Genomic DNA, 14,217 nt, shown 5'->3' with positions numbered 1-14,217 from the left:
CCTTGGGTGCAGACATTCCAAAAAAATAATGATAAATAAATAAATAAATAATCTTTAATAAAATAAGAGGAAAACTTCCAAAATGACCAACTTTTTGAATGGGAAAATGAATAATCTCATTCAATATGTATCTATTCTTTTTGAAAAACTAAGGTAACAAAAAGTACCAAGAAAGTACATTAACCAGTTGTGTTCATATCTAACTTCCACTTCCTGCAACAGTTGCTCAAAGAATCTTTATGGAAGATCAGTGACATAGCCTGGACCATTCAATTGAGTCAAGATTTCAACCAGCAAATGAACAGTTACAGCAACACCTCCCTTGAGAAGGTTGGTTTTTCAACTAAGGGACTTTACTTCCTACTTTATAACCTAAAATGGCTGTTTAACTTCCAATTTGTCTGTACTACCACCAAAAAGAGGGATAAATTACTGGAAAAATGCTATCTTCTCTTCACCACGAATTGGACCAAAAATTATTCATAGGACTGCACCTACTGCAAGGAAAACTGAGTAGTACAATGCCTTTGAGATAAATATGTACCTAGCTGAAATTCAGGTGTTCTGTTTTAAAGAAGGAAGAAAAATAGGTAATGAAGGAAAATAGTAGTCCCTGTCCCAGTACTGATTTAATGTCAGCTTATGTATTGGTGTCCTTTGGGCCAGTTTTGTGAGGCAGGCCACAAGAAACCATCTACTACAATTTAACAAAAACTTAGAACTAAAAGAATGCTCAAAGACTAGATCTTTCCTTCCTCTATTCCCAGATGGCTTCTACCTAACCCTTTGAATTGTAGTCATCCGTTTCAAAAGGGATTCATTCCAGCTTCTGCTACTTACTACTGGTGTAACTTTAGGTAAATTACTTAACCTCTCTGGAGCCTCAGGATATTCACCTAAAATGAAAGTTATACCCTGTTCTGAGGGTTGTAGTGTTATAAGCGTTCAGTGAGATAAAGTATATAAAGTCCCTAGTGAAGTGCCAGGCCCAAGACTTGTGCTCCATAAAAAAGTAGATCAAGGTTATCATTATGGTTATATCATTTCTAATGATATTCCTAAATCATCAGTTCTAGTATTAAGCATCTATTCCAACAAATTATTTATTATCAACTTCCAACTCTCCTATGCAATATTCAAAGTTCCTCTGATTGATTCTCTAATTTGGGAGAGGACTGATTCTCCAAATTGGTCTAACAAGCCTGCAGACAAACTCATCAGGAATATTTGGTGAGCAATGCCTCATCTTCTCATATACGAACTACCCTTGTGCATCTCATGTAATACCATTCGTCTGATAGCTTCCAGACTTACAAGATGAGTCCAAGGTAGTGGTGGTATGGGTAGACAGAGTAATTCAAGCAATGCGCTGCTTAAATGGCTCTCAGCCATTATACTTAACAACAAGAAAGTAAGAGTATACCAATTAGCTTTAACTGCATAGCAAACTACCCCTAGTGGCTTAAAATAATAGTTTCCTACTTAGCTTACAATTTTGCAGATTGACAGCTTGGGCTGAGCTCACGGGAGGGGGCAGAGGGCAATCATCTGATATCAACTAGTCTCACTGGCATATACTGGGCATTGGCTGGTCTGTCATGATCTCAACTAGGACAAGTTTCTGATCCTTGTGGTCTCCCATCCTCCAGCAGGCCAGCCCAGGCTTGCTCTCATCATTGTGGTAATGAAGTATACAAAGTCTCTTGAACAGGCACATTATTACTTCTGCCACATTCTGTTGGTCAAAGCAAGTCACAAGATAGAGGTGGGATGGAAAGGTTCTGGCTGTTTTTGCAATTGAACACATTTTTCCCCAGTTCTGAGATCCTGATTTCTGAGGTTCTTTGCCAAGTCTCAAAGGAAGAATGCACAATACACCGAATCTGACCAACATCAGCAGAGAAGCAATAAGTCAATATTACTGGGAGGCATCAAGGCCAACCCTTTACACATAAGTCCCCTTCATAATATCATTTTTTTTCTGCAGCATAGGACTTTTGCAGACTCCTTCCTGCCCTTCCTCCAAGGTAGAGTTAAATGCACTCTAGCAGCTTTGGCTCTAATTAATATTTGTTCCCCTGTGGTATACAGTTTTTCTCATTATAGTTCTATTATCATGGGGGACTTTTGCCTGGAAATCCAAGAGTGCAAGGGGTGCTGCATCATCGGATTCTTACTCAGGCAGTTGTTCCACCAGTTCTATCACCTCATGTAGCCCTCTCATCCCTAGTTGGACTGATCTGTACAATTTCTCTTGAATGTCCTAATTTAACTCTATTGGTTACTATTAGTTTTTCCTTCTCTCTAGTGCCATAAGTTCCTTTTGATCCATAATGACGCCTCAATCACTACAATCCTTCAAACCCTACAGAGTCCTTAGAATGAACCTTCAACTCACCAGTTTTCTCTACTGTATGTGACAAGATGGAAATTTTAAATAAGGAGATGGCAATCTGATATTATTGTTTATTTTTTTGAAAGAGAGAGAGAGAGAGAGAGAGAGTGTGCGCGTTAGCGGGGGAGGGGCAGAGAGAGAGAGGGAGACACAGAATCCGAAGCAGGCTCCAGGCTGTCAGCACAGAGCCAGACCCGAGGCTCCAACTCACGGACCATGAGATCATGACCTGAGCCAATGTTGGAAGCTTAACCAACTGAGCCACCCAGGCAATCCTATGATATTATATAGCTGTAGATAATTTTAGTCTTAGAAAACAAATTAAGACTTCATGACTTCATTTTTCTAGCCATTTGGCAAGTATCTCCTCTTGTGAATTTTTTCCTTGTATCTTACCTCCACAATAATATAGATCTATCAATATGTGTACACACACACACACACACATATACATACATACAATACACATATTTACATTCAGGCATGTGTTGTGGTGTTCAAACAGAAGGCACTCTTGGGCTACCCTCTTCCCTCTGCCATAGTTCTAAATCTAATATGGCTTAAATGAATGAGAACAGAAAGTCATGTCTGTCTTGCTTGTCTTTTCTACATCTAGACATTACAGCAGTATCCATGTTAGGGCTAGCATAATGAATCCAACATTCTCATCAACTCAAGGGACGTGGAAGCCACAGAATTATGTCCCACATGCTCTCTTGCTCTCCCAAACTTGCACTGGGAGTTTTCCCTCTCTAATTCACTCAGAATCCCTTACTAAAAGATATACTATGTACATGAAAGTTCTGTATGTATTTTCTCCTTCACCCTGGACACGTTCTACAGCACCTCTAGACAACTCACCCTACTCCTGAGAGATAATAGTAGAGCTTACAAAGTATTATTTTCAAAACTATATAGATTAAATCTCCTAAACTATAAAGTAAGTTAATATACTTTGAAAGTTGAGAATATCTGATGACATCATCTTTAAATAACTTAGTTTTCACTGAACATGTGTATTTTAAAAGCATTTATTGAGCATTTATTAGCTACCAGGGACTGCACTGAAAGCAATCAATAAGGCCCTCTGTTACCAAAAACTGAAATTCTGAGCACAAAGACAATCAAGAAAATTGAACATTACAGTAGGGAGTAAAAAGGTATTATAATGGCACATCACAAGGCATAGAGGAGTACAGAAGAGCACAGGTAAGGACAGAGCCTGGTGGGGAAGAAAACACTTTCAGGAAGAAATAATACTTGAAGTGCATGTTTAGTAAGTAGTCATTAAGTAACCCAAATTTCTGTCCTTTGGATAACTGTGTAAACTCTTTCCACTTTTCACTGGAGTTTTGCTTTCCAACCGTTAACATTCTGTTCCTTGTTTTTTGTTTTCCAGAAATTTCTTTGGAAAGCTTTGGGAACCACCTTAGCATCCTGCCAAGATACAGATTTTGTAAGCTCACAGATTAAGGAATTTCTCATTGCTCCCAACCAACTAGGAGATCAGCGGCAGGTAGGACTCCTTTCTCTCAATTTGCTCGTGTAATGACGATAACTAATTCCATTCAGACAACCACTGACAGGTCTTATGACAATGTCTTACTTGCCCAGAATCCATGGACACATTCAAAATAATGCAACAGAATTTTTTCAGAAAATTCTGCTTTTCTGTTTAAATATCAATGTTCCATTATTTTTAAAATTTTAATTCCAGTATACTTAATATACAATGTTATATTAGTTTCAAGTGTACAATGTAGTGCTTATCATGATAAGTGTATTCCTAAACCCCTTCACTTATGGAACTAAAAAGACCCCAAATAGCCAAAGCAATCTTGAAAAAGGAAAACAAAATTGGAAGCATCAAAATTCTAGACTTCAAGTTATATTACAAATCTGTAGTGATCAAGACAGTATGGTAACCGGCACAAAAAAGACACCTAGAGCAACAGAACAGACTAGAAAACCCAGAAATGAACCAATAATTATATGATCAATTAATCTTCCACAAAGCAGGAAATAATATCCAATAGGAAAAAAAAAAGATATTTTTTCAACAAATGGTTTTGGGAAAACTGGACAGCAACATGGAAAAGAATGAAACTGGACCACTTTCTTATACCATACACAAAAATAAATTCAAAATGGATTAAAGGGGGAGGAGCCATGATGGCGGAACAGCATGGAAGTTTTTTGTGGGTCTTGTGTCCATGAAATACAGCCAGGCCAACACTAAACCACCCTGCACAACTAGAAAACTGATCTGAGTATTAACACAACAATCGGCACAACCTGAACTACAGAATTCAGTAGGTACGCTGTGTGGAGAGGTGAACTTGGGGATAGAGAAGCTGCAGAGGGCAGGAAGCTGCTTTTATGTGTGGAGGGAAGACAGAGACGGGGGGGGGGGGGGGGGGGGGCAGTGGAGAATACTGGAAAAGCATCCCTCCCCAAAAGCAGCTGGAGAGAAAGTGGAAAATTCTAAACAGCGCAGGGACTCAACTAAAAAGGGAGAAAGGAGAAAGGAGAGGGTTTAAATTCCATTAAGACTGTAAAGAGGGAGAGCGCAGAGTCTGAAACTCCGCAGCTCCATACCTGGTGGTGCTCTGGTGGGAAAGGTGAATCCCCAGGAGCTGAGTGGGGTCCAGGAGGTTCTCAGGCCACACAGGGAGAAGAGGTTCCACTGCTGGAAAGACATTTGGTAGAGGCTGTGAGGCCACCTGGTCCCAGCAGACCCCGGAGGGCAGCCACATTCGCTGGTGCTGGGGCAATGTTGTTGAGGGTGAAGCCTGGTGCCAGATGTGTGTTGCGATTTTCCATGGTCCCTGAAATGCTGAGGCTACACTGTCTCGCGATTTTTTGGGAGGGGCAGGCTGGCACCTGGCCGCAGTCTTGGGGCACCGGCAACAGCAGCATCCAGCAGGCATTCCTAGGTGCAGCCGACATTCGACCACTGCTCATTCAGCCATTGCTCAGTGAGACCCTCCCGCAGAGGGGCAGAGCGGGTCAAAGCCGCAGTCCTTCAGAAGTAAGGGGCTGGGGAAAACAGCCACATCTGAGACAAAGCTCGGGAGAGAGGTACTGCCTGGGGCCTGGTCACGGAGAGTGGAAAAGCAGAGAGTGGAAGAGAGCTGAAGACGGAGGACCGGTGCACGATTGCTGATCCGGGAGAACAGACTGGGTGGCTGAATGGCGCCATTTTTCACCGCTCCCGCGCATGCGCACCAACGAGCACCGCAACAATCCACCCCAGTAGGCTAGCAGCGCCATCTAGAGGAGAGCAGAGCTGTTGCACCGAGCCCCGCCCAACTGGGCCAACTTTGCTCTTCAAGAACACAAACCTCACCGCGGCTTAATCTATGGACTATAAACAGCTACATGGACTGACCTCTAGGGGAAAACGAAGCAATTTCAGTCCGACTTCAATCTGTTAGCAGGTTCATCTATTCCATTTTTTTCTCTCTCTCTTTTTCCTTTTTCTCTTTTATAATTCTTTTCTTTTTCTTGAATACAGAAAGAGAAAAAACTCATTTTTATTTTCAATTTTTATTAAAAATATCTGTCTTTAATTTTTATTACCATATTTTTTACTTCTGTGTAAATATTTTCAAATTCTACTTTACTTCCATCATTTTATTTTAGTCTACTTCAGTGTACTCACCTTTTCAAATTTTCAAACAATTTCCTTTTTTCTTTCTTGTTCTTTTTTTCTCTTTTTCATTTCTTTTCTTTTTCTTGAATGCAGAAAGAGAAAAACTTCATTTTTACTTTCAATTTCTTTTAAAAATATTTTTATTTAATTTTTATTACTATATTTTTTGCTTTTATGTAAATTTTTCCAAATTCTATCTTACTCCCATCATTTTATTTCAGTCTACTACAGTGTATTCACTTTTTCAAATTTTCAAACGATTTCTTTTTTTGTCTTTTCTTTTTTCTTTTTTTAATCTTTTTCCTCTTTTTTGTTTCTTTTCTTTTTTCTTAAATACATAAAATGAAAAAATTCATATTTCTTTTTAATTTTTATTAAAAGTATTTTTCTATAATTTTTTTCTACCATATTCTCTACTTTTGTGTATTTTAGTCTACTTTAGTGTATTCATTTTTTCAAATTCTCAAACAATTTCCTTATTTTTTTCTCTCCTCCCCCTTTTTTTTTGTTTGTTTGTTTCTCTAGTCTGTCAAACCACTTTCTACACACAGACCAAAACACACCTAGGATCTAGCATCATCTATTCGATTTTTGTGTGGGTGCGTTTTTAATTTTTAATTTTAATATTTTTTAATTTTAATTTTTTAATTTCAATTTTCTCCTTCATTAATTCATTTTCTCCCTTCAAAATGACAAAACGAAAGAATTCACCCCAAAAGACAGAGCAGGAAGTAACGACAGCCAGAGATTTAACCAACACACAGACACAAGCAAGATGTCTGAACCAGAATTTAGAATCACGATAATAAGAATACTAGCTGGAGTCGAAAAAAGATTAGAATCCCTTTCTGCAGGATGAAAGAAGTAAAAAATAGCGAGAATGAAATTAAAAATGCTACAACTGAGCTGCAATCACAGATAGATGCAGTGCTGGCAAGGATGGACAAGGCAGAACAGAGAATCAGCGATATAGAGGACAAACTTATAGAGAATAATAAAGCAGAAAAAAAGAGGGAGATTAAGGTAAAAGAGCACGATTTAAGAATTAGAGAAATCAGTGACTCATTAAAAAGGAACAACATCAGAATCATAGGGGTCCCAGAGGAGGAAGAGAGAGAAACAGGGCTAGAAGAGTTATGTGAGCAAATCATAGGGGAAATCTTTCCTAACCTGGGGAAAGAGACAGACATCAAAATCCAGGAAGCACAGAGGACTCCCATTAGATTCAACAAAAACCGACCATCAACAAGGCATATCATAGTTAAATTCACAAAATACTCACTCAGGCAAGGAGAGAATCATGAAAGCAGCAAGGGAAAAAAAGTCCCTAACCTACAAGGGAAGACAGACCAGGTTTGCAGCAGACCTATCCACAGAAACTTGGCTGGCCAGAAAGGAGTGGCAGGATGTATTCAGTGTGCTGAATCAGAAAAATATTCAACCAAGAATTCTTTATCCAGCAAGGCTGCCATTCAAAATAGAAGGAGAGATAAAAAGTTTCCCAGACAAACAAAAATTAAAGGAGTTTGTGACCACTAAACCAGCCCTGCAAGAAATTTTAAGGGGGACTCCCTGAGGGGAGAAAAAAAGAAAAAACAAAATATTAGAAAGGACCAGAGAACACCAACAGAAATCCCACCTCTACAAGCATCATAATGGTAATAAATTCATATCTTTCAGTACTCACTCTAAACGTCAATGGACTCAATGCTCCAATCAAAAGACATAGGGTAACAGAATAGATAAGAAAACAAGACCCATCTATATGCTGTTTACAAGAGGCCCACTTTAGACCTGAAGACACCTACAGATTGAAAATAAGGGAATGGAGAACCAGCTGTCATGCTAATGGTCAACAAAAGAAAGCCAGAGTAGCCATACTTATATCAGATAATCTAGACTTTAAAATAAAGACTATATCAAGATATGAAGAAGGGTATTATATCATAATCAAGGGGTCTACAGACCTAACAATTGTAAACATTTATGCACCAAATGTGGAAAAACCCAAATATAAAAATCAATTAATCACAAACATAAAGAAACTCATCAATAGTAATACCATAATAGTAGGAGACTTCAACACCCTACTCACAACAATGGACAGACCATCTAATCAAAAAATCAACAAGGTGACAATGGCTTTGAATGACACATTGGACCAGATGGCCTTAACAGACATATTCAGAAGATTTCATCCTAAGCAATGGAATATGTATTCTTCTCCAGTACACATGGAACATTCTCCAGAATAGACCATATACTGGGACACAAATCAGTCCTAAGTAAATACAAAAAGATCGACATCATACTGTGCATATTTTCAGACCACAATGCTATGAAACTCGAAATCAACCGCAAGAAAAAATTTGGAAAGGTAACAAATACTTGGAGACTGAAGAACATCCTACTAAAGAATGAATGGGCTAACCAAGCAGTTAAAGAAGAAATTAAATAGTATATGGAAGTCAATGAAAATGACAACACCAAAACCTCTGGGATGCAGCAAAGCCGGTCATAAGAGGAAAGTATATAGAAATCCAGGCCTTCCTAAAGGAGGAAGAAAGATCCCAGATATACAACCTAACCTTACACCTTAAGGAGCTGGAAAAAGAACAGCAAATAAAACCCAAAACCAGCAGAAGACAGGAAATAATAAAGATTAGAGCAGAAATTAATGCTATAAAAACCAAAAAAACAGTGGAACAGATCAAGGAAACCAGAAGCTGGTTATTCGAAAGAATTAACAAAATCAATAAACCACTAGCCAGTTTGATCAAAAAGAAAAAGGAAAGGACCCAAATAAGTAAAATCAAGAATGAAAGAGGAGAAATCACAACCAACACAACAGAAATAAGAATAATAACAAGAGAATATTCTGAGCAATTATATGCCAATTAAATGGGCAATCTGGGGGGCGCCTGGGTGGCGCAGTCGGTTAAGCGTCCGACTTCAGCCAGGTCACGATCTCGCGGTCCGTGAGTTCGAGCCCCGCGTCAGGCTCTGGGCTGATGGCTCGGAGCCTGGAGCCTGTTTCCGATTCTGTGTCTCCCTCTCTCTCTGCCCCTTCCCCGTTCATGCTCTGTCTCTCTCTGTCCCAAAAATAAATAAAAAACGTTGAAAAAAAAAATTTAAAAAAAAAAAAAAATGGGCAATCTGGAAGAAATGGACAAATCCCTAGAAACACATACACTACCAAAACTGAAACAGGAAGAAATAGAAAATTTGAACAGACCCAGAACCAGTAAGGATATCGAATTAGTAATAAAAAGTCTGCCAAAAAATAAGAGTCCAGGGCCAGATGGCTTACCAGGGGAATTCTACCAAACATTTAAAGAAGAATTAACATCTATTCTCTTGAACCTGGCCCAAAAATAGAAATGGAAGGAAAACTTCCAAACTCTTTCCATGAAGCCAGCATTACCTTGATTCCAAAACCAGAGACTCCACTAAAAAGGAGAACTATAGACCAATTTCCCTGATGAATATGGATGAAAAAATCCTCAACAAGATATTAGCCAACCGGATCCATCCATACATTAAAAAAATTATTCACCATGACCAAGTGGGATTTATACCTGGGATGCAGGGCTGGTTCAATATCCACAAAACAATTAACGTGATTCATCACATCAATAAAAGAAAGGACAAGAACCATATTATCCTCTCAATAGATGCAGAGAAAGCATTTGACAAAATACAGCATCCTTTCTTGATAAAAACCCTCAAGAAAGTAGGGATAGAAGGAGCATACCTCAAGATCATAAAATCCATATATGAACGACCCAACACTAATATCATCCTCAAGGGGGAAAAACTGAGAGCTTTCTCCTAGGGTCAGGAACGAGACAGGGATGTCCACTCTCACCACTGTTATTCAACTTAGTATTGGAAGTCTTAGCCTCTGCAATCAGACAACACAAAGAAATAAAAGGCAACCGAATCGGCCAGGCGGAGGTCAAACTTTCACTCTTCGCAGGTGACATGATACTCTATATGGAAAACCCAAAAGATTCCACCAAAAAACTGCTAGAATTGATTCATGAATTCATCAAATTTGCAGGATATAAAATCAATGCACAGAAATCGGTTGCATTCCTATTCACCAACAATGAAGCAACAGAAAGAGAAATCAAGGAATCGATCCCATTTACAATTGCACCAAAAACCATAAAATACCTAGGAATAAATCTAACCAAAGAGGTGAAAATTTATACACTGGAAAGTATAGAAAGCTTATGAAAGAAATGGAAGAAGACACAAAAAAATGGAAAAACTTTCCATGCTCCTGGATAGGAAGAACAAATATTGTTAAAATGTCAATACTACCCAAAGCAATCTACATATTCAATGCAATCCCTATCAAAATAACACCAGCATTCTTCACAGAGCTGGAACAAATAACCCTAAAATTTGTATGGAAGCAGAAAAGACCCTGAATAGTCAAACCAATCTTGAAAAAGAAAACCAAAGCAGGAAGCATCACAATCCCAGACTTCAAGCTATACTACAAAGCTGCAATCATCAAGACAGTATGATACTGACACAAGAACAGACACTCAGATCAGTGGAACAGAATAGAGAACCCAGAAATGGACCCACAAACATATGGCCAACTCATCTTTGACGAAGCAGGAATGAATATCCAGTGGAATAAAGATAGTCTCTTCAACAAGTGGTGCTGGGAAAACTGGACAGCGACATGCAGAAGAATGAACCTGGACCACTTTCTTACACCATACACAAAAATAAACTCAAAGTGGATGAAAGACCTCAATGTAAGACAGGAAGCCATCAAAATCCTCAAGGAGAATGAAGGCAAAAGCCTCTTTGATCTTGGCTGCAGCAACTTCTTACTCAACACATCTCCAGAGGCAAGGGAAACAAAAGCAAAAATGAACTACTGGGACCTCATCAAAATAAAAAGCTTCTGCACAACAAAGGAAACCATCAGCAAAACTAAAAGGCAACTGACAGAATGGGAGAAGATATTTGCAAATGACGTATCAGATAAAGGGTTAGTATCCAAACTCTATAAAGAACTTATCAAACTCAACACCAAAAAACAAATAATCCAGTGAAGAAATGGGCAAAAGACATGAATAGACACTTCTCCAAGGAAGACATCCAGATGGCCAACAGACACATGAAAAAATGCTCAACATCACTCATTATCAGGGAAATACAAATCAAAACTACAATGAGATACCACCTTATACCAGTCAGAATGGCTAACATTAACAACTCAGGCAACAACAGATGTTGGTGAGGATGCGGAGAAAGAAGATCTTTTGCTTTATTGGTGGGAATGCAAGCTGGTACAGCCACTCTGGAAAACAGTCTGAAGGTTCCTCAAAAAATTAAAAATAGAACTACCCTACAACCCAGCAATTGCACTACTAGGTATTTATCCAAGAGATACAGGTGTACTGTTTAGAAGGGATATATGCACCCCCGTGTTTATAGCAGCACTATCAACAATAGCCAAAGTATGGAAAGAGCCCAAATGTCCATTGATGGATGAATGGATAAAGAAGATATGGTATATATCTACAAAGGAGTATTACTCAGCAATCAAAAAGAATGAAATCTTGCCATTTGCAAGGAAAATGGAAATGGAAATGGAGGATGGAAATGGAGGGTATTATGCTAAGTGAAATTAGTCAATCAGAGAAAGACAAAAATCATATGACTTCACGCATCTGAGGACTTTAAGAGACAAAACAGATGAACATAAGGGAAGGGAAACAAAAATAATATAAAAACAGGACAAAACATAAGAGACTCTTAAATATGGAGAACAAACTGAGGGTTACTGGAGGGGTTGTGGGAGGGGGGATGGGCTAAGTGGGTAAGGGGCATTAAGGAATCTACTCCTGAAGTCATTGTTGCACTATATGCTAATTTGGATGTAAATTTAAAAAAATAAAATAAAATAAATGGATTAAAGACCTAAATATGAGACAGGAAACCCTTAAAATCCTAGAAGAGAACACAGGCAGTAACCTCTTTGACATCAGCTGTAACAACTTCTTACTACATGGGTCTCCTGAGGCAAGGGAAATAAAAGCAAAAATGAAACTATTAGGACTACATCAAAATAAAAAGCTTCTGCTTAGCAAAGGAAACAATCAACAAAAGTAAAATACAACCCACAGAATGGGAGAAGATATTCACTAATGACATATCTGATAAAGGGTTCGTATCCAAAATATATAAAGAACTTATAAACTTATAAAACTCAATACCCCCAAAAAACAAATAATTCAGTTCAAAAATGGGCAGAAGACATGAAAAGACATTTCTCCAAAGGAGACATCCAGATGGCCAAAAAACACATGAAAAGATGCTCAACATCACTCAGCAATCATCAAGGAAATGCAAATCAAAACTACAATGAGATATCACCTCATGCCTGTAAGAAAGTCTAAAATTAACAATACAGGAAACCACAGGTGTTGGCGAGGATGTGGAGAAAGGGGAACCCTTCTGCACTATTGGTGGGAATGCAAACTGGTGCAGCCACTGTGGAAAACAGTGTGGAGCTTCCTCAAAACGTTAAAAACAGAACTACTCTATGATCCAGTAATTGCATTGGGTGTTTACCCAAAAAATACAAAAATAATAATTAGAAGTGATCCATGCACCCTGATGCTTATAGCAGCATTATTAACAATAAGCCAAATTATGGAAATAACCCAAATGTCTATCTGATGAATGGATAAAGAAGATTTGGTATATATACATAATGGAACACTACTCAGTCATAAAAAAAAAATGAAATCTTGCCATTTGCAGGAAGGTGGATGGAGCTAGAGAGTATAATCTTAAGCAAAATAAGTCAGTCAGAGAAGACAAATACTATTGGGTTTCACTCATATGTGGAATTTAAGAAACAACAACAACAACAAAAAACATGGGGGGTGGGGGGAAGAGAAGCAAACCAAGAAATAGACTTAATTATAAAGAACAAACTGATGGTTACCAGAGAGGAGGTGGGGTGTGGGGTGGGTTAAATAGGTGATGGGGATTAAGAGGGCACGTATAGGGGCACCTGGGTGGCTCAGTCGGTTAAGCATCCGACTTAGGCTCAGGTCATGATCTCGCAGTCTGTGAGCTCGAGCCCCGCGTCAGGCTCTGTGCTGACAGCTCAGAGCCTGGAGCCTGCTTTGGACTCTGTGTCTCCCTCTCTCTCTGACCTGTCTCTGTCTCTCTCTGTCTCAAAATATGCTCTGTCTCTCTCTGTCTCAAAAATAAATAACCATTAAAAAAAATTAAAAAAAAAAAAAAGAGGGCACTTATAGTAATGAGCACCAGGTGTCGTATGTAAGTGTTGAAGCACCAAATTATACACCTGAAACTAATATTACACTGTATGTTAACCAACTGGAATTTAAATTATATATATATATATATATATATATATATATATATATATGCCCAATATGTATATATAATTATTTCGATGTAGTCCTAATAGCTTATTTGTGCTTTTGTTTCCCTTGCCTCAGGAAATAAACCAAGAAAAATGTTGCTATGACCGAAATCAGAGAAGTTACTGTCTATGCTCTACTCTGAGATTTTTATGGTTCCAGGTCTCACATTTAAGTCCTTAATCCATTTTGACTTATTTTTGTATATGGTGTAAGAAGGTGGTCCAGTTTCACTTTTTTGTAGGTAGCTGTCCAGTTTTCACAGCATCATTCTTGCCTCCTTTATCAAAGATTAATTGACCATATAATCATGGGTTCATTTCCGGGCTCTCTGTTCTGTTGATCTATGTGTCTATATTTTGATACTACAGCTTTGTAGTATATCTTGAAATCTAGGATTGTGATACCTCCAGTATTATAACTTCTTTTTCTTTTTTTTTTTTTTAATGTTTGTGTATGCATTTGACAGAGAGCATGAGCAAGTGAGGGGAGGGGCAGAGAGAGAAGAGAGAGAATCCCAAGCAGTCCTAACGTGGGGCTCAATCCCACAAACCATGAGATCATGACCTAAACTGAAACCAAGAGTCAGATGCTCAACTGACTGAGCCACCCAAGGGCCCCAGTTTTATACTTCTTTTTCAGGATTGCTTTCGCTATTCAGGGTCTTTTGTAGCTCCATACAATTTTTTTTTGAAGCTTAGTATCTTTTATAGACACGGGACAACTGTGAAATA

The 14,217-nt window shown here is 38.4% G+C and overlaps 1 protein-coding gene across 4 annotated transcripts in view; it reads left to right on the top strand.

Annotated features, from left to right (window-relative positions):
* Positions 1-14,217, top strand: part of MROH2B (maestro heat like repeat family member 2B) — a 73,361-nt gene that overhangs the window by 25,024 nt on the left and 34,120 nt on the right. For all 4 annotated transcript variants that reach the window (XM_058718463.1, XM_058718456.1, XM_058718446.1 and 1 more), the window contains 2 exons: positions 223-330; positions 3,795-3,911. In XM_058718463.1, the coding sequence (XP_058574446.1) occupies positions 223-330; positions 3,795-3,911 (225 nt within the window). The remainder of the gene's footprint in view (positions 1-222; positions 331-3,794; positions 3,912-14,217) is intronic.

Source organism: Neofelis nebulosa, chromosome 1 (assembly GCF_028018385.1).
Source record: "Neofelis nebulosa isolate mNeoNeb1 chromosome 1, mNeoNeb1.pri, whole genome shotgun sequence".
NCBI classification, from domain to species: Eukaryota; Metazoa; Chordata; class Mammalia; order Carnivora; family Felidae; genus Neofelis; species Neofelis nebulosa.
Note: the sequence above shows the minus strand (reverse complement) of the source record. Positions and strands in the feature narration are given on the sequence as shown.